The sequence below is a fragment of the Antechinus flavipes genome, chromosome 2 (genome assembly GCF_016432865.1).
Source record: "Antechinus flavipes isolate AdamAnt ecotype Samford, QLD, Australia chromosome 2, AdamAnt_v2, whole genome shotgun sequence".
NCBI lineage: Eukaryota > Metazoa > Chordata > Mammalia > Dasyuromorphia > Dasyuridae > Antechinus > Antechinus flavipes.
In genome coordinates, this window is record NC_067399.1 from 297205433 (window position 1) to 297224129 (window position 18697).

At 35.6% G+C, this 18697-nt stretch overlaps 1 protein-coding gene across 11 annotated transcripts in view; it reads left to right on the forward strand.

The window, feature by feature from the left end:
- Positions 1-18697, forward strand: part of TTC7B (tetratricopeptide repeat domain 7B) — a 327704-nt gene that overhangs the window by 65771 nt on the left and 243236 nt on the right. For 7 of the 11 annotated variants that reach the window (XM_051977396.1, XM_051977400.1, XM_051977401.1 and 4 more), the window contains 3 exons: positions 6000-6130; positions 12088-12209; positions 13068-13091. In XM_051977396.1, the coding sequence (XP_051833356.1) occupies positions 6000-6130; positions 12088-12209; positions 13068-13091 (277 nt within the window). The remainder of the gene's footprint in view (positions 1-5999; positions 6131-12087; positions 12210-13067; positions 13092-18697) is intronic. The other 4 variants (XM_051977398.1, XM_051977399.1, XM_051977403.1 and 1 more) reach the window with 1 other exon arrangement.

Here is an 18697-nt window from a genome sequence, read left to right on the forward strand (position 1 = left end):
TGACAGTTATCACATTCCTCCAAGCCTTACATTTCTTTCTGTTTCCCTGGAAGGGAGCCCATAGCTTTCCAGCAAAGCTCCCTGCACCTTCAATCACTGATTTCTAGTCTTCTTCTGGTTCTTATATAACTTTATTGTGGCATAGTGACAGCATCTGTCCACAATTAACTTCAGTATTCTGTATTTCTAAATCATAACTAGTCTAGTTCTGTGCATTTTATGGGTGTATATTGAAGAAGTACTAGCACTAGACTAGTTCTGTGTCCCATAAATTATTTTCTAAAATAAAATCTGGAAGAGTGGTTGTACTGAGTAGAGGTCAGAGAACATTTCCAAGATCACTTCTGAATTCTAACATAAAATAACCCTGTGAGTTTTTGGAGTGTGTTTTCGTTTATAGAAACTGAGACTGATTGTAAATAAGAGTATTAAAAAGGAGGGTTTAGGGACAATTCAATTCAGTTCACATAATCACATACTCTATCTAACCTATTCTCACTTTAACTTGATACATGGTTTAACCAACCTCTGCCAGAAGACCTTCAAGGAGGGGGGAACCCACCATCTCTTTCTCTATTGATGATAGCTCTAATCATGGGTAAGTTTTCCTGATTTCCAGCACACATTAGCCTTTTTTGCACCTTCTTCTCTTTGTTTCTGATTCTGCCTTCTGGACCAAACAGAACAAATCTAATTCCTCCTCCACAGAACACTGGTGTTGCCCTCAGGCTCCCCAGTATTTCTTGGCCCCTTTGATTGTTGTGCTTATTTAATTAAAGATATTTTGTGGAATTCTGCCTGGTCTTCTGGAGGTCAAATAAAAGAGGAGTTCATTAGAGGAGGAAGAGGAGGCAGCTAGAAAATGCATTAGATAGAGCCCTGGGACTAAAGTCAGGAAGACTTCATGAATTCACATGTAGTCTTAGACATTTGCTGTGTGGTCTGGGGCAAGTCACTTTACCTTTGCCTTTCTCAGTTTTTTCAACTGCAGAATGGGGGATACCTTATAGATTTTTAGGAGAATCAAATAATATAAATATTTTTAAAGTGCTTAGCATAATGTCTGGCACATAGTAGATTCTAAATAAGTGCTTTTTTCTTTGCTTTCTTTTCCCACTATAAACAGTGAGGTCTTGCACATATACTTGTTTGCAAATGGTACTGTGCCAGAGCTATACTTAAGATTTTTTTGCATCGAGGATCAAAAAAAAAAGACAGGAAAGATGTCTTCAATTGAAGGGTAAGTGGAGATAGAGACAGTGGAACAAGAGTGAGAAGTGGAGGAAAGCTTTTACCTCAACCCTGCAGATTAGTTGGTGGATTCCAGACTGTTCTACAACTTTAATTCTAAACTTTTCTTTATATATTTATTTATTCATTCATCCATCCATTCATCTATTTATTTTTTCATTCATTTTAAGATTCTAAACTTCAAAGAGAATCCCTTAATTCTAGTATTTTAAAGACTATTCTAAAGACCATGTCTAGTCTAGTGAAAACTTCCTGATTTGAAGAACGTCAAATAAACCTCTCTCAGCCTCTTAAAGAGCTCTAAACAAGTTATATATTAGGTACCTGTTAAGTGTAAAGTGTGAAAACAAAATTAAAATACCTGTTTGCAAGGAACTTATGTTGTACATGGAGTCTGTAAAAATAATAAGTATATAAATAATCATTTAAAGGAGAAAAAGCTAAATATAGTCATCAGGAACTTCTTCCTTTAGGAAGGTGGCGTGTCTGAGCTTAAAGGAAGTTCTGGATTCTGGGAGGTAGAGGTGAATTAGGAGGGTATTTCAGTTTTCAGGGAGCATCTTGTCCAAAGACATGGAGATGAGAGAGGAAGTTTTGTAGTTGAGGGACAGCAAGTAGAACAGCTTGGTTGGAGTGGAGAGTAGGCAAAGAAGAGTAATATGAATTAAGCCTGGAGGAAGATTAAGCCATATTTGGGGAAGAGACAGAAAATAGAATTCAGGGCACAAGTGTCCCAAACTTAGCATGTGTAAGGGAAACTAATGTGAAATAAGACTGCGACCAGATTGTGAGTGGCTTTAAATCTAGGCTGTGAAGGTTGCGTTTTCTCCTGAAAGTAAGAGGTAGTTGCTGAATTTCTCTTGGGCAAAGGAGTGACTTAGCCAGACTTGTGCTTTAGAAAGATTATTTTCACATCTCAGTGGAGGACAAATCGGATGGGGAAATATTGGAAGTTGGGAGTCTAATTATGCCCTTCTTAGGGTAGTTGGAACATTTACACAGCACCTGCCACATGCTAGATGCTGTGCTAAGTGCTGTACAGATGTTTATCTTAATTGATCTTCACAACAATCCATGAAGTTGGGCAGTTGTCATCCTCATTTTGTTGAGGGCATAAGGGAGAGTGTTAGCCGTGTGAGAGTGAAGTGAAGAAGGGACAGATGTAATATTATGAAGGTAGATGCTGTTCAGCTTGGCATCTGATTGACTAGGAGCCACATGGAACAAAGAGCTGGTGACTAGAAAAGTTAGGAAGATGGGATAGGTTTGGAGAACAGATAATGAGTTCTGTTTTGACATATCAAATGTGACTTGACCCTGGGGCAGCTGGTTAGAAATACCTTTTGGGCAATTGGAAATGTGGGACTGGAGCCCTGGCCTAGACACCTAGATGTTGGAGTCATCTTCATAGAGATGGTAGTAGAGTTCTTGGGCTGATTAGAGAGGCGGAGAGTGAGTGATGGTCTGCAAAGGAGCCTGAGAAAGACTAGCAGATGGGTATGAGGGGAGCAGTGCTGCAGAAATCCAAGGAGGAGAGAGGATTTGTAAGGGTCAGCTGTGCCAAAATGTGGCAGAGTCAAGGGAAGGACAGAGAAAAAGTCGTGGCTGTCATTGCTGGCTTTGGCCAGATCAACTCCAGGTGGGGGTTGAAGTCAGAAGCTGTGCTGCCAGCATCTGAGAAGAGGGTGAGCACAGAGAGCCGAATAGTGGTCATGATCCTTGGGCTTCAGCAGCTTGCAGATTTGGACATCAGGACGTTCACCCTGCTTTATGTTATGGCCACTGCTGTTCTTGATGATCTTTTCAAGGCCTACAGACATTGTTTATTCCAGTTTTTTCAGGACTTGGAATGAAGCACCTGTTAACTTGAATTCATGAAAGATAGCTAGATGCTCTCTTACTGTCTCCTTATCAGTCACTCAACAGGTAATTTGTTAAGTCTGTTATTTGTCAGATGCTAGGATAGGCATAGGAATACAGAGACAAAAATGATTATTTATCTTTGTTCATCATAAGAGAATCTTAGTAAGATCACATAAGGTCAAACCATATCTACTAGCTTCACTCACACTTAAAACTGTCTCTATTAGTAAGGAGGCAGTTGATACAAAGGATTAATTAGCATAAAAAATAAAAGACATATTCCTAAAGGGCTTTTTTGATGGCACTTAATTACTACTTCCCACTTTATGATTTTTAATTGACTTTTTCTTAATTTGTGGTAGCTGAGGATATTGTTGATTGTAGTCCTTCAGTCTGATAAGGGGTCTTCTAGATTTTAGTGAGATCCAGTTGGAGATAACTTTGCTTCCTTGACAGTATTGATCCTCAGCATTTGAAAATATAGAGCTTTGGTCAGGAGAGGGCTTATGACTTCCTTGTTAATTTGAAATGAAAATCCTTTGGGGTAGAGTCTAGTAAATTAGGTCTCTGCTTTTATTCTGAGTCTACCAGTAAATCCAAGGGATTGATGATTGTAGCAATCCTTATATGTTAGGTTTGAATTTAGCACTTTAAAGATTACACAGCACTTCCACATAATTAGTGTGTTTGATCCTTGTAACAAATACTTTGGGGAGTAGTCTTGGCAAGGATAGCTGTCTGCATTTTCCAGATGAGGAAATTGAGACTCACAAGAAATCACATAGCTTGTGAGTTCATACAGTTGAATCAAGAGAAAATCAAGTCAGCAGAATTTACTGTTATGTGCTGGGCCATTTCCCAATTGATAAATGGTCAAAAGATATGAACTGGCAGTTTTCAAATAGAGTAATCAGAACTATCTGTAAGCATATATGAAAAAGTGCTTAAATTGCTTTTGATTAGAGAAATGTAAATTAAAACAATGCTGAAACACCATCTTGTACATCTCAGGTTGGCCAATATGACAAAAAAAGGAAAGTGATAAATGTTGGAGAGGATATGGGAAAATTGGAACATTAATGCATTTTTGGTAGAATTGTGAACTGATCCAAGCATTCTGGAGAATGACTTATATTCTTATAATTTGACCCAGTTGGCTATATATTTGAGAAATGAGGCCTTCAACAAAGACACTTGCTGTAAAGATTGTTTTCCAGTTTTCTTTTTTCCTTCTAATCTTGATTGCATTAATTTTGTTTGCTCAAAAGTTTTAAAATTTAATATAAAAAACAAGATTGTACAACTACCTCAAAAGGACATATATTCCACCATTAAAGAAGCTTCCCGCTCCAGAAAATCTGGTCCATTATATAGATATTAAGTGTCACAACTGAGATATTGAATTGATATGTTCTGACTCCAGATTGAGAGCTTTAACATTCTTTTAATCATACCACAGCTGATTGTCACCAAAGATTTCAGCTGTAGATAACAATTTATTAAATTATTGTTCATGCATTTCATATCTCTGACATTTCAAAAGATACCTCATATTTTTACATGTATTTATTCAGGATATTCATTTTGGATGTTAGTCATTGTATAGGACTTTAGCACCTTAAAAAAAATCTTTGGCCAAAGAGTTTGTTGGGTATGATGGCAGTGTTAAAGGTGACAACTTCTTAATTAAAAAAAATGGACATTTAATTTCCTGATGAAATCCAAGTTCATCTGGCTACTTCTTCCTAGAATTTTAACAATAGTAGTTAACAGCCAAGATCATTTCCTTCTGCATCTGGTACTCTTCTGAATCTCTTAGGTTTTTGCTTTTAGAATTGGCATAAATAGTTTAAACTACCATTATTGAACTACTAGAAAGCAAAGAGATGGGACAAAATCATTGTTTACTTTTTGTTATACTTAAATTGTTGTTCTTAACTGAATTGCTCACATTAGCTTGTTTCCTAATTTCTATGTCATAAAAGTAAAGTTCAGATTATAAAATTAGTAATAATGCATTATTATTTATGAACCATTTCCCCCATAATAACCTAATGGAGAAAGTAGTCAAGGCATATTATTCCATGTTTCAGGTGAAGAATTTTAAATTCATTGAGTTAAAAATGATTTTCTATCCATCTTTAGTTAATTTGTGTAATTATATATGTATTAACCTTTGTATGTATTTTGTATGTATGTATATAAATGTTGTTTTCCCTAGGTATATTGTAAGGTCCTTGAGTCTAGAATAATTCACTTTGGTTTTTATAGCTCCAATATTTAAAAATGACAGCATTTGTTGCATAAGGAGATCTTAATAAATGCTTAGTGATTGATTGATTGAGTTATTGAAGATTTGAGATGTTAGAGTTATCCTTCTGGTAGTAATTCTTTTGAGTTCTATTTTATATATCTGAAATATTTTGGGATTTATCTAGACAATATTTTTAAGCATTTAGAGTTGTGGTCATTTCTGTTTTATTTGTAATACTAAACTGATTCTGAATTCTTATTTTTCCACACTGCTCTTTTCTTATTCTTATCTGAGTGGTGTCTTCATAAATTAATCCATTCATACAGTTATCAACCTATTTTTTGAAGATGTTGACCTCACCTCATAGAAATGTGGCATATTAAGATATTCTTTCTCCATATAGTTTGTGAAATTTTTCTCCTTTAAAAAACAACAACAAAATAAAACAAAGTTTGTTTCTTGTTTTCCTTTCACCAAACCTTACTTAGGTGGGATCTTCAGTAAGAGAGCTCTTCCTCTGACTGCTCATAAGACAGGGGACCCTGAGTTTTCCTACTGTCTGGGACATCGTTACTGATAAGTCTTTCATAGACAAGATCTTGATTCAATTTTATGACTTTCTTCATTTCAGGTCTTTGTTTAGAGAAGTTGCCAATTTCCTCGTCTGCTAGTAATCTTCATGTGGATCGGGAGCAAGATATTATTACCTGCTATGAGAAGGCAGGGGACATTGCCCTCCTTTACCTCCAGGAGATAGAAAGGGTGAGTGAAAATGATTTGTCCATTTGGCATGAACTTTCTGTGCTCAGGTTAAAGAGGAGGAGAATCTGAGCAAAGATTTATTAATATATTATTGTTTGTTTCTGACTGCATTTTACCGTTCTGTCCTTTATTCTTCTACCTGTAAAACGATGACATGGGTACGTATGGAAATAGTACTGGACATAAAATCAGAATAAGGCCTTGATGTTAGCTATGATTCAGCTTTTTAGTAGCTGTGTGACATTTGGAAATCACTTAACCTCTTGGATCTTCATTTCTTTCATCTGCAAAATTGTAGTGTTGTCTAAGTGCAAGGGTTCTTAATGGGGCCTGTGAACTTAACTTTTCTTAATTGTTTTTCAGCATAATGAGTTTTCTTTAAAAACAGGCTTCTGAGAAGGAGCAGTACAGAATGCATCAGATAAGTCACAAAGCTTAAGTTTTATGAAAGTCAGAAGTTCCCCTGGAAGAATGAGGATTGTTCTTGATTTACAATTTTTAAAGTGTGACTTTTATTGTTATTCTCAATGCATCAGGGTCTTCATTTATATAAGGGGAGGATACCCTAATTATTTCAACTTAATACAGCAAGCATATAACCAGTACCTGCTAAAAATTACGAGGAGATACTGGGGAAAGAAAGGCAAAAATAAAACATGATTTCATTGTACTGTGTTGACATTAATGCAAGTTGTTTTTAAGAGTCCTGATATGAAAGTTTGTATTAGTCTGGTTATTTAAATATTTGTAAATTTTTTTCAGGAGGAGGGAAAGAAGTGATCTCTTAAAGGGAAGAAAAGATTTCATTAAAAAAATGCTGCATTTTTCTCTATTATTAAATCTAATAAATCAAATTAGGTAGTACAGAATTTATTACGACATATTTATGACTGATTAATTTATGCTCAGAAGTGACATTATGTCAAAAGTAAATAAAGTTGTCACTTCTGAAAGAAATTTCTGCTTGTATATTTCTGTTAATAAAAATGATTTAATATTTACATATCTTCTCATAGATCTTGCTTTTAGCAGATGACATCATCCTGTCTTTGTCTTCTATGAATATCAGTTAATAAGTCAGTTATGACTTTCTTCAGCATGATTTGAACCAGATATATAAGTTTTGATTTCTGTTCATAGTTCATTTTTTTTTTTTACTCTCTATTTTGGGTGTGGGGGGAGTTAATATTCATTTATAATATTTTTGGTGTCTCTTGTCTGGAGAAGAAATAGCCGGTACAAATTATTGTAATATCCAGGAAAAAGAGTTTCCAGTAGCTAATTGATCTGTAGATCTTCCCTCTGTTTGATACTAACTATGTGTTCATTTGACATTTATCTTACTTAGAACAGAAGTTCTTAACCTTTTTTTTTGTCTAATGGTTCCCTTTGACAATGTGTAACAATCAGTTCTTTTTCAGCATCATGTTTTTTCTTTGCAAACAATTAAATATATTGGATTATAAAGAAAACTGATTATATTTAAGTACAGTTATCAAAACATTAAAACAAGCAAGCTCACTAATAGCATGTGCAGCATCCCCTTCTTCCCCTCTCTTCCCTTTGGTCCAACAACCAGGTGTCTTTAGATGAAAAAAAATGAAACCCTGAGAGATTGTCACTTCTCTGGTAAGGGTCAGGTAAACATGCCAAGTGAACCAGCTGTATTAAAATAGAGTTATCAAAATGCTAAAAGACAAACTAGAAAGTCACAGATCTCGGGGGGAAAAACTTGTGTCTTATGATGAAATATGCTGGAGAATTTAGAGGTTGCTTTACATGTAAGGTCACTTTGTAATCTGAGTTCAGAATCAAAAAATTATATAAAAAGGTCTCAATAAAGGACTGAGTGACTACTGAAGGCCCATTTATCATCTTGGTGTTTTAGTATGTATGAAGATTAGAGTATGAAGAAAAGAATTGATGGCATCTGAATAAAGATCAAAGCATACAATTTTTCTTTTTCTTCCTTATTTTTCCTTTCTTCCCTTCCTCCCTCAAACCTTTCCCCTTCTCTTCTTTCTTCCCTTTCCCCCCTTCCCTCCCTCTCTTCTTTCCTCCCTTTCTCTCTCTCTTCCCCTCCCCATCTCTTTCTTGCCACTACTATGACAATTTTCTTCCTACTAAACTTTTCCCTATTCATTATAAAATTAAAAAAAAACCCCAACACAGTCAAGCAAAATATATTGGTTTTGTCTGTATTTTGAATCCATCACCTCCCTCTCTGGAGGTAAGTAAACATTCTTTACCTTTGGTCCCTTGTAGTCCTTTTTGATCAGAGTTTTTTAGTCTTATAAAATGTTGTAGTCAGTGAATAAATTGTTTTCTAATTTTGCTCACTTTACTCTGCTTTAATTCATAAAAATGATCCCAGGTTTGACTGTATCCATCTCTTTCATCATTTCTCACAGTATAGTAAATATCCCATTATATTTGTATTTCATACTTTGTTCACCTATTCCCTTATTGATGGGACTTTATGATCTAAATTTTTTTTCTCATAAAAAATATTAGGTAATATAAGTATTATAAATTCACATTTTATAGATGAGGAGGCTGAGAAAGTTAAGTGATTTGCTTACAGTCGCACCCCTCATAAGTCATGTTATTAGCAGAGCTGGGGCTTAAAACTAGAAATTCTGGTTCAAAGTCCAGGGCACCTTCTGTAACATTTAGCTGCCTGTTTTTAAAACTTCAGGATATCTGTTATATTTTGGATTTGATCAATAATGGGGATTTTGGAAAGCTCCATTACCTGTCTCTAAAAGAGTTCTTTCTTAATAGAGGTATTCAAATGGAGACTGGTTAGCCATCTATTATAGAGCTGCTAAGGGATACAATAGACAGTGCCCTGGAGTCAGAAAGGCTCCTCCCCGAGTTAAATCTGGTCTCAAATACTCAATATGTATGTGACTTCAGGTAAGTCACTTAGCCCTATTTTCTTCAGTTTCCTCATCTGTAAAATGAGCAGGGAAGAAAATGGCAAACTGCTTCAATAGCTTTGCCAAGAAAACGCTAGAGTTGGACACAACTGAACCCACTTTTTGAAGATGGATATTTATTTCAGATAAAAGCTTTTTTTTTAAATTAAATTTAATTTTATAATAACTTTATATTGACAGAATCCATGCCAGGGTAATTTTTTTATAACATTATCCCTTGCACTCGCTTCTGTTCCAATTTTTCCCCTCCCTCCCCCTCCCCTAGATGGCAAGCAGTCCTATATATATATTAGATATGTTGCAGTATATCCTAGATACAATATATGTTTGCAGAATCGAACAGTTCTCTTCTTGCACAGGGAGAATTGGATTCAGAAGGTAAAAATAACCCGGGAAGAAAAACAAAAATGCAAATAGTTCACATTCGTTTCCCAGTGTTCTTTGTTTGGGTGTAGCTGCTTCTGTCCATCATTTATCAATTGAAACTCAGGTCTCTTTGTCAAAGAAATCCACTTCCATCAGAATACATCCTCATACCAGATAAAAGCTTAAATAGATGCTACTTGGGTACTTTTCAACTTTGAGATTCCCTACTTAAAAAAAAAAATAAATCTTTGATGCATTTGGATTAAATGCTATTCTTACCTTAAATATATATTTAGAGACTTAGGATAAGAGATATTTGTATATGTGTGCTTCTCAGTTTGGCTGCTAGGTGGTTCATTAAATGGAGGGCTGTACCTTAAGTCAGGAAGAACTTAGTGCCTATCTGGCCTCTGGCACTTACTGACTCTGTGACCCTGAGTTAATCACTCCTGTCTGCCTCACTTTTTTCAATTGTAAAATGTGAATAATAATAGCACCCACTTTCCAGGTTTGTTGTGAATATCAAATGAGATAATATTTACACAATATCTGAGATAATATTTGCACTCTCATTATTGATTATGTTTGCCTTGTGATGTTACTTCTCCATTATTTCTGCATCTTGAGCCTTTTAGCTTTCAAATTTAAATCAGTTTGCTTTGTGCCATGAGCAGTGTTAAATGCTTTTACTCACTTTATTGATAGGTTTTAAATTAAAAATTTTTTATTCAGAATTTAAATACACACAAAGGAAATATTTCCATACTCAAAACAAAATGCAAAATAGAGATTATTGAATCTCTATTTCATAATTCTCAATTTAAAAAAAGATATATAATAAATTTTACACATTACTTCTAAAACCATCCTGGTTATCTGTACTCCTGCATTTCCTTCTCTTCTTTGAAGTAAAAGATGTTTCAGTGACCTTTTTTTGCTGGTATTGTTTGTAATCCTCTGTCTCTCCTCACCTTCCCAGCAAACAGAGAAAACAAAACAAAACAAAACACAAATAAAGCTCTAGTAGCAAATGAGCATAGTCATTTAAATTAAATTCACACAGTAGTTGTATCCAAAAAACTATATATCTCTGGGTCCATCACCCTTCAGTCAGGTAGTGGATAAAATGTTTCATGGTTGCTCTGGGGACATGATGGTCATTGCTTTGAGCAAAAAAAAAAAATTTTTTTTTAACAATGTAGTATGATTTTTATCAAGAACCTCTTTTTCTCAATGACATAGGGAGATTGGAAACCTGAATTCTGTTTTCTTGTAATTCATTTCAGTCACTTAGATCAAGTCATTGTTTTCTTGGAATTGGATTTGAAGTTAGGTAATGAAAAGTGCATTTGTATAGATATGTAAAAATATGACCTCTTTCCCTTTTTTTGGTCATTTTTTCTACATTGAAATGTAAAATAGTTATACAACTTTAAAATGGAAACACAACTCATGTAGAGTCTATTCAGTATCCAGGAGTTTTCCTCTTTCTCTTTTAATATTGGGTAATCACTAATGAAGGTTGGGGCTTGTCCAAAATTCAGCTCTAGCTCTTTAAAAAAAAAATAGCTTTTAATTTTTCAAAATACATGCAAAGATAGTTTTAAACAGTCACCTTTGCAAAACCTTGTCTTCTAAATTTTCTTCTCTAAATAGCAAGTAATCTAATACAGGTTTCACATGTGCAGTTTTTCTATACATAGTTCTACATTTATCATGCTGCACAAGAAAAATTTGATTAGAATTTTTAGATCCTTTAAAGATTTTGTCTTTCTCATGTGATTGTCGTTATATAAATTTTTTTCTTTGTTATGCTCATTTTACTTTATACTGCCCATATTGCCAGTTCATACTGCCTAGGAGTCTCTGAAATCATCTTTTTCATCATTCTTAACAGTGCAATAATATTTCATTAAAACATTTATTTATCATGCTTTATTTGTTGGGATTCTTCACTTTATAGTTTGTTTCAAATTTTTAAAAAGCTTCTTTCCAGTTAAGAGGTAATCTAAGGCACAACTTTAGCTTCTCCTTTTTCTTTCTCCCTCCTCTCCCCAGTTTTTTCTCTACCTGTGAGCATGGTCACATTTGCTGCTGCTTTCTGGGTCTGTTTATTTACTTTTAAAGAAAGGGTTTGGGTTATAGGATTTGTTATCTTCCTTTCACATGCTATGTTTCTGTGAGAAGCCCTTGCCTCTGATTGTTTCTGTAAGGGGGTCAGTCTGCCTGTGATAGCTCCTTCCTACTTGAAAATTATCTGTTTTGAGGCTAAGGCTTGTTTCTGCCCTTCAGTTGGTACTTATAGTTCTTTGACCCTGTCCTTGTTTCCCATGGGTCTGTTCTACTTTAGGTGCTCTTCCTTAAGATCATTTCCCCCTCTACTTCTGTCATTCATCTCAAGCCCCAATTTTATCTCAACCTTTTTGGGTTTCACATTATGAGGGTGAGTTTTGTTTGTGCATCTGGCTTAGGAAAGCCTTCTAACTGTTTCAACTAATGATGGGCTTCTTCAATCTGGGTCTGTGCATTTACTTTTTTATCTTGAATTAGATTTTAAACACTTCCATTTTGAACTAGATTTCAAAACATTTTGCATAGAGAAAAAGTGGACTTATGGAATATGTCTTTACTTATTTTCTTTCTCTTCAGGTACTTATTACTAATATTCAAAATAGAAGTCCTAAGCCTGGCCCTGCACTCCATGATCAAGAACTAGGTTTTTTCCTAGAAACAGGACTACAGAGAGCCCATGTCCTTTACTTCAAAAATGGGTAAGATTGTTGTCTCTTTCTAGCTCTTTTCTTTCCAATGAATAAAAATAGGAAATCCTGCTTTGTTGTTTTTAGAATAATTTCTGTACTAAGCAAACTGTTTAAAATATAAACTAGAATGGGAATGTTTGGGGCAGTTCTTTAAAATAAGGGAAAAAGATCCCAGTTCAGTATTTTTGTTGACCCTGCCTTTGCCTATACTGTGATACTGGAGGATGGGGAACAAGGAGATCTTAGAGGGATTCAGGGATATCATTAGAGTAGGAGGAACTAGGTATTCTTTTCTCATGGGTTGTAGCACAGCAAAAGCCCTTGAACATTTGAAGAAAAAAAGATGATCTTCTTTTCCCTTGGCATATGAAATCCCTTTCCTTCCCTTGTACTGCCTTGTAGTATTCAGGCTCTACCTCTCCTCAGGTAGTTTCGATAAAATTTGAAGGGTAGACTATAAATGAAATCAGGAACCCCACGTACATACATGTTGGGTATTGCCAATATCTCTTAAAGTTATTGTTTTAAAGTTTAAATATTGGATTGTAATGTTGCTAATTATGTAAAGCAGAGGTGTCAAACTGCTGCTCTTCCTACTAGAGATCTGTAAAACTCATAAGTGCTTTGGAACCAGATTAAAATGCACTTGGGAAATGTTATACAAAATAAACAAAAATACATAGAGTGTAACTCACAGTTTACTAAGTTAGCACATGACTCCAATTATCTATTTTTGTTTGAGTTTGACACCACTGTTCTGAAGCATTTGGTTTAGGTGGTTCATGCTGTGCCAAAAGTTATATGATAAATGCCATAATCTTTTTCCAAATCTTTTCCATTGTTGCCTATTTTAACAATGTGCTGCAGGATAGATGTACATGAAGATCAACAGTATGTATCTGGCCATTCTTGGTTGAATCACTTCTAGTTCTTCCTAGGCTTTGCATGGGATGTCCTTTGTAGCTCTTCTAGCCTTCCTTTAGAATGTCATAAAACGTGCTTTGTAAGGCAGAAAGGACATAAATTCCAGTCCTCACAAAATGAACAAAGGTGTTCATCCTTCTCTTCATTTTTAAGAGCTTCAAAACTTGGGGCATAATTTGCAGAAACAAGGATTTTATTTGTATGTATGGCCCAAAGCCAGCATATATTCTTTTTCTGGAGTGGGAGAGCAGGTGACTGCCATTTTCCAAATAAAGATAAATCATTGGCTAGGCATGTTGTCACATGGCTGTGATCCTCACTACCAGGGAGGCTGAGAGTGAAGGTTCTCTTGTGCTCAAGAATTCTGAGCTATACTGGGTCATGCTGATTGAGTGTCCCCATTTAGTTTGGCATTAATTTGGTGAGTTTCTGGGATCAGGGAACCATCAGATTATCTAAGGATGGGGTGAGCTGGCCCTAGTTGGAAAAGAATTCGGTCAGAGCTCCCATGCTGATCATGTAGTGAGCTCGGGCTTGTGAAACTGTGTACTTCCAGCCTGGGCAAGATAGGGAGACCTAGTCTTTTTTTTTTTTTTTTTTTTTTAAACTAGTGTCGGGGAAAAAGTAGTCCATTATTATAGATTGGATTTGAGAGAACCCAGTAAGAAAACTTGAGATAAACGCTCCAAGGTTTGAAACTGTTGGCTTTGGCATGAAAATGCTTCCTGGGTCTGATCTCATCTGCAATGGATTGAGATAGAGAAATGCATGACTTTTGACTCCAGTATTATGTTCTAGCTTATTGGCTATTATAATTAGTGGGTAAGAAAAAATGGAACATGTTTCTCTTATTCCATTTTTCTACTTTCTCAATTTAGAAGACTTTTTGTCATAAACTGTTTCCCCCTCCCAACATTCCCTTCCTTTTCTTTTCTTCAATTCTGACAAGCCATAAGCAATGTTAAGGAAATGAAAAAATTCTAAAGGAAAAACTTCATTCTTGAGCGTCTTAGATATAGTATCATCTCCTGAAATTCAGTGCTAGAGGTTGGGAAGTATGAGATGGGATGAAGAGGAAACAAAGCTGTTTCAAACTCTATTCTGTTTATTTCCTTGACATGTTGCCTCTATGTGTCAACTACATATTTTAAAACAATAGTTTTGTTCCTAATGGACCAACAAATTGTAGATGAAGTTTAATTCTGTGATGTCTCTTCTCCTTCATATTGCGCCCACCCATTAACTTGGTATTAAAGAAATTTAATACTTTTAAAGGGCTTAATTTTTTCCCCCCAGTATTGCTCAGTGACACTTATTGTTGGATTTTGAATTCCAACTGCTTGATAACAGTGATGTATATTTGCTTCTGCAGAAGTGACAAGAGAGTTTTGACTGTAGAATCTGGGTTAAATATAACAAAGCATGAGGAGAGACAGCTGTCTTAAAACTTGGCCTTTTTGATCTCCCTTTACATAAATAGTTTAGTAAATAGTTTACACAAATAAAAGCCATGCATAGAAGAAATTTGTCATAGTCTTAGGGTGAATGTCTCCATGCTGGTGCAAATGAGTGGTGTTGGGAGGCCAGAGAGATCTATCCTGAAGGGGTTTTCAGTTTGGTGATCAAACAGGTTATCAACAGGTCAGTATTTAAAATGCTGAAAGCATTGCTATGGTAGCAATTGGACTGAATGGTTTTAATATAAAAGTTGATATTGTTGATGAAGATGAAGGGTTTCACTAAAGAATTCCTATGTTCATTATCCTGCTTTTTCTCTTTGCCTGACTCCCACATTATCTTTATGTCCTCTGAATTGGCTGATATTTTATTTTTGGAGGTACAAAAAAACTTCCAGTTCTTCTCTGTTCCTGGAATGAAGGGAAACAGATGGGGGTTTTGATTAATTTTTTTTTCAGTTGTGAAAAATGTAGCAACATGAATTTAACAAATAAAAGATGGATAAGAGTACCCTTATTCTCAAGAAATATTTCTTCCAGTTTCATGGGTGTCATTGCCAGTATCCACTGGACTTATAGTAATTGAATTTTTTTCTTATTGTGTCTCGTCTTCTCTCAAAGTGATTAGCAAATAGAGGAACCTGGGATTTATCCATCTATGGCGTAAACCCCAGAATACTACTTTACCTTTGTTAGTGCAGAGAAACCTTAATCATCCCATAGTATCATATTTAGAAAGTACCTTAAGAATTTATCTTGTCTATTCCTTCCCCTTCAAAATTCAATTCAGTTTTTCAAACATTTATTATATATCTGACATGCCAGGACATTGGGAATATAGAGGGAAGTTGTATCACTCTTGCTTTAGGGTGTTTCATTTTATAAAGTGTATATGATAATTGTGAAAAACAGGTTCATACAGAATTTGGAGGATGAGATCAAGGAATTTATAAGGGCCTTGGATATGATTTAATTCAATTCATGTTTATCATTCAGTTCAACCTGCTTTTTGGTAATTTGATAAGAATAGAATGAGTTGTCTAAGGTCACATAGCTACTTAATGACAAACCTGGGACTCTTCTGGGAAAGAATCTGTAGAGGGCTGAAACTCCAAAAAGGTAGGCTTGAGTCAGACAGCTGAGCACTTAAAGCTAATTACCTATTGGATGTGAGATAATGGCTCTATTAGCATATATTTGGATAAATGGCTCTTCTCACCATTGATGCTTGCTGAAATGGTTGGTGTTAAGATAATCATAGGCAAGGATTGGAGGGTGGAGGGAGAGAGTCCAGAGTCATTTGCTGGCAGGACCAGGAGGAGAGAGGCTGGAGACTCTGGACTGTAGAATCCAGGATATATCTTTGGCAAGCCTCATGACAGCTTGTCTGCTTCCTTCATTTCTCCCCCTAAAGACCAAGGACTTGAATATATCCTCATTCTGGCTGACCCGGAAGCCCTCCAGGGAGCTAGTCCATACTCTAAGAATCCATTAAAGAAACATTACTCAAACTCTGCCTTAAAAGAAAGCCATGATTTTATAAGTTGGAGATGAGGAAAGAAGAAAATACCAGATGTAGATGGTCTGTGCAAATGCAATAAGGTGGGAGAGGGCAATAAGGATCAGAGAATAACTAATTGAAAGCATGAAGAAGCGTAGAATGAAATATAATTGGAATGGTAGCTTGAAATCAGGTCATGGTGAGCCTTGAAATTCAGAATGAGTTTGTATTGTATCATATAGACACTGGTTCAAAAGGAAAGAGTAAGAAGTCTCTCAAAAGTGGCTGAAACCTAAACCATAGAAAAGGACTAATTTTTTTCTTCCCTTCAAATCCCTCACTTTCATAAGAAGATTCCAGAGCCTAGGTTTTTATTAACATCATCATAAAAGCTCTATCCATCCTATTCTTCTGTATCTTAGCTAAGTCATTGCTGCTACAAGGGAGGTCATTTTCTTCTTTTTCTGTCTTCATTAGAAGGAAAGAACAGCTGGTTGCAATAAATATTTGTGGAATTAAATCTAAGTGTTAACCCTTCTGTCCCAAAATTCCTTCTTGCACAACTAGTTTTGAAATATAAACCCATCTGTTCATCTTATAGCTGCAGGTGGTAAGAAACTTGCCTGTTGGAGGAAGCTATGAATGCCTGGCATTTGGGACCTTTCACAATTGGGCTCTAAGCTATCTTTCCAACTTTATTTCAATCTATTCTCATTGCATTATGTATTCTAGGAAAATTGACTAATCACAGTGTGTCAAACATCTTGACTCTGGTTCTAACCAGATTTGTTTCCTTAAGCAACTCATTTGACTTCCCAAAGCCTCATTTCCCTTTTCCCTCTAATGAGCTTCAGACTTGATTATCTGAGGCCTGACATTTAGTGGTTCAGTGATGCTTGCTCTTCTTCAGACTTTTGTTTACAGTATTTCTTACCTCAGGAACAATCATGTACATTTGTGAATATCCCACTGTCCCACTCATCAAGGCTCCCTCAGCTCAGATGATACTTTTTACCTTTCCCAGATTTCTTCTTTGGCTCCTTTCCCCAGGTTGGCGTATCTTTTTCTTATCTGAATTTGTAGCACTCTGTGCTTTTATGTGCTTAGATTATTCTAATTTTTTCCATATGGAAATGTTTTATATGATTGCACATGTATAAGTTACACATGATTGTTTACTGTCTCAAGGAGGAGGGAAGGGAGATGTGCAGGTATGGAATTTGGAACTTGATACTTTGAAAAAATGTTAAACAATCGTTTTAATATTTAATTGGGGAAAATAAAATATGATAAGTAAAAACAATAATTTATTGAGTGCTTATTATGTGCGAGGTACTATCCCGTGTACTGGGATACAAAGAGCATCAAACATTCCCTCCCCTCAAGAATTTCACAATCTAGTAGGGAAATAAAATACATAAAAAGAAGCTGAAAAGGAGTAAGAGCAGGGTACTTGGCTCAGGGCCATAATGAAGAACTGCTGATGGAGTGGAAGGTAGTCTAAGGAAATGATGAGCTTCTGAAGATGATTTAGCCTGGAAAAGAATTGGAGTGGGAAATGCTGAGGTTCATTTCTTAGGCATACCCTTCTGAAATGGTAGAGCACCTGGGAGGAGCTCTCCAGTGCCCATCCTTTCCAATGTGTGGGTAGGGGGGTAAGGGCCTGGAGGGTTGAGGAGGTGGCCAGAGTTGATTTTATCTTGCCGATTGTAGAATTGTGGGGGAGGTGGGAAGAAGCATTTGGATTAGTTGATCTCTAAGGTTCTTTCCAGTTCTCCAACCTATGATGCTCTGATTTTATAATCCCCACTAGATTCTGTGTTCCCTGAAAATAGAGATAAGGTTCCCTCAGTACTTGACTTATTGCACAGAACTTAGTGGGTACTTAAAAATGTTTGTTGGATAAATGAGGAAATATTTTATGGCTCAGTGGTAAGTGGAATCTTAAGACTAAAGACCATCAGTGAGCAAAGCCTACCTCCTTGTTATTTTGGGTGACTCAGTCACAGTGGTCACATAATAATAATTACCATATTGGTTTTAATATAGAGATAGGTCACATTTATAAAATGTACTCTCGTTGAAAAAAAATACACACACTTGTGTATTTATAAACTGAAAAGAATTTAATAGCTAGCTTACATAAGCCCAATTTTGGGAAAAATGTAGTTTGTATATGTATCAATATGATACTGAGCAATTGGCTAGTTGATTCTGTAGAAATTAGAAGACAACCAAAATTGTATTTCAATTGAATGAGAGGTTCTTGACAAAATGGACTTTTTCATTTTTATTGTTCATCTTCATATAAAAACTTTTTTTTAAAATTAAAGCTTTTTATTTACAAAACACATGCATGGGTAATTTTCCCAACATTGACCCTTGCAAAACCTTTTGTTCCAAATTTTCCCCTCCTTCTCCCCACCCCCTCCCCTAGCTGGCAGGTAGTCCAGTATGTGTTAAATATGTTAAAATACATGTTAAATCCAATATATGCATACATATTTATACAGTTGTCTTGCTGCACAAGAAAAAATCAGATCAAGAACAAAGAAAAAGAAAAATTGAGAAAGAAAACAAAATGCAAGCAAATAACAGAGAGAGAGAGAATGCTA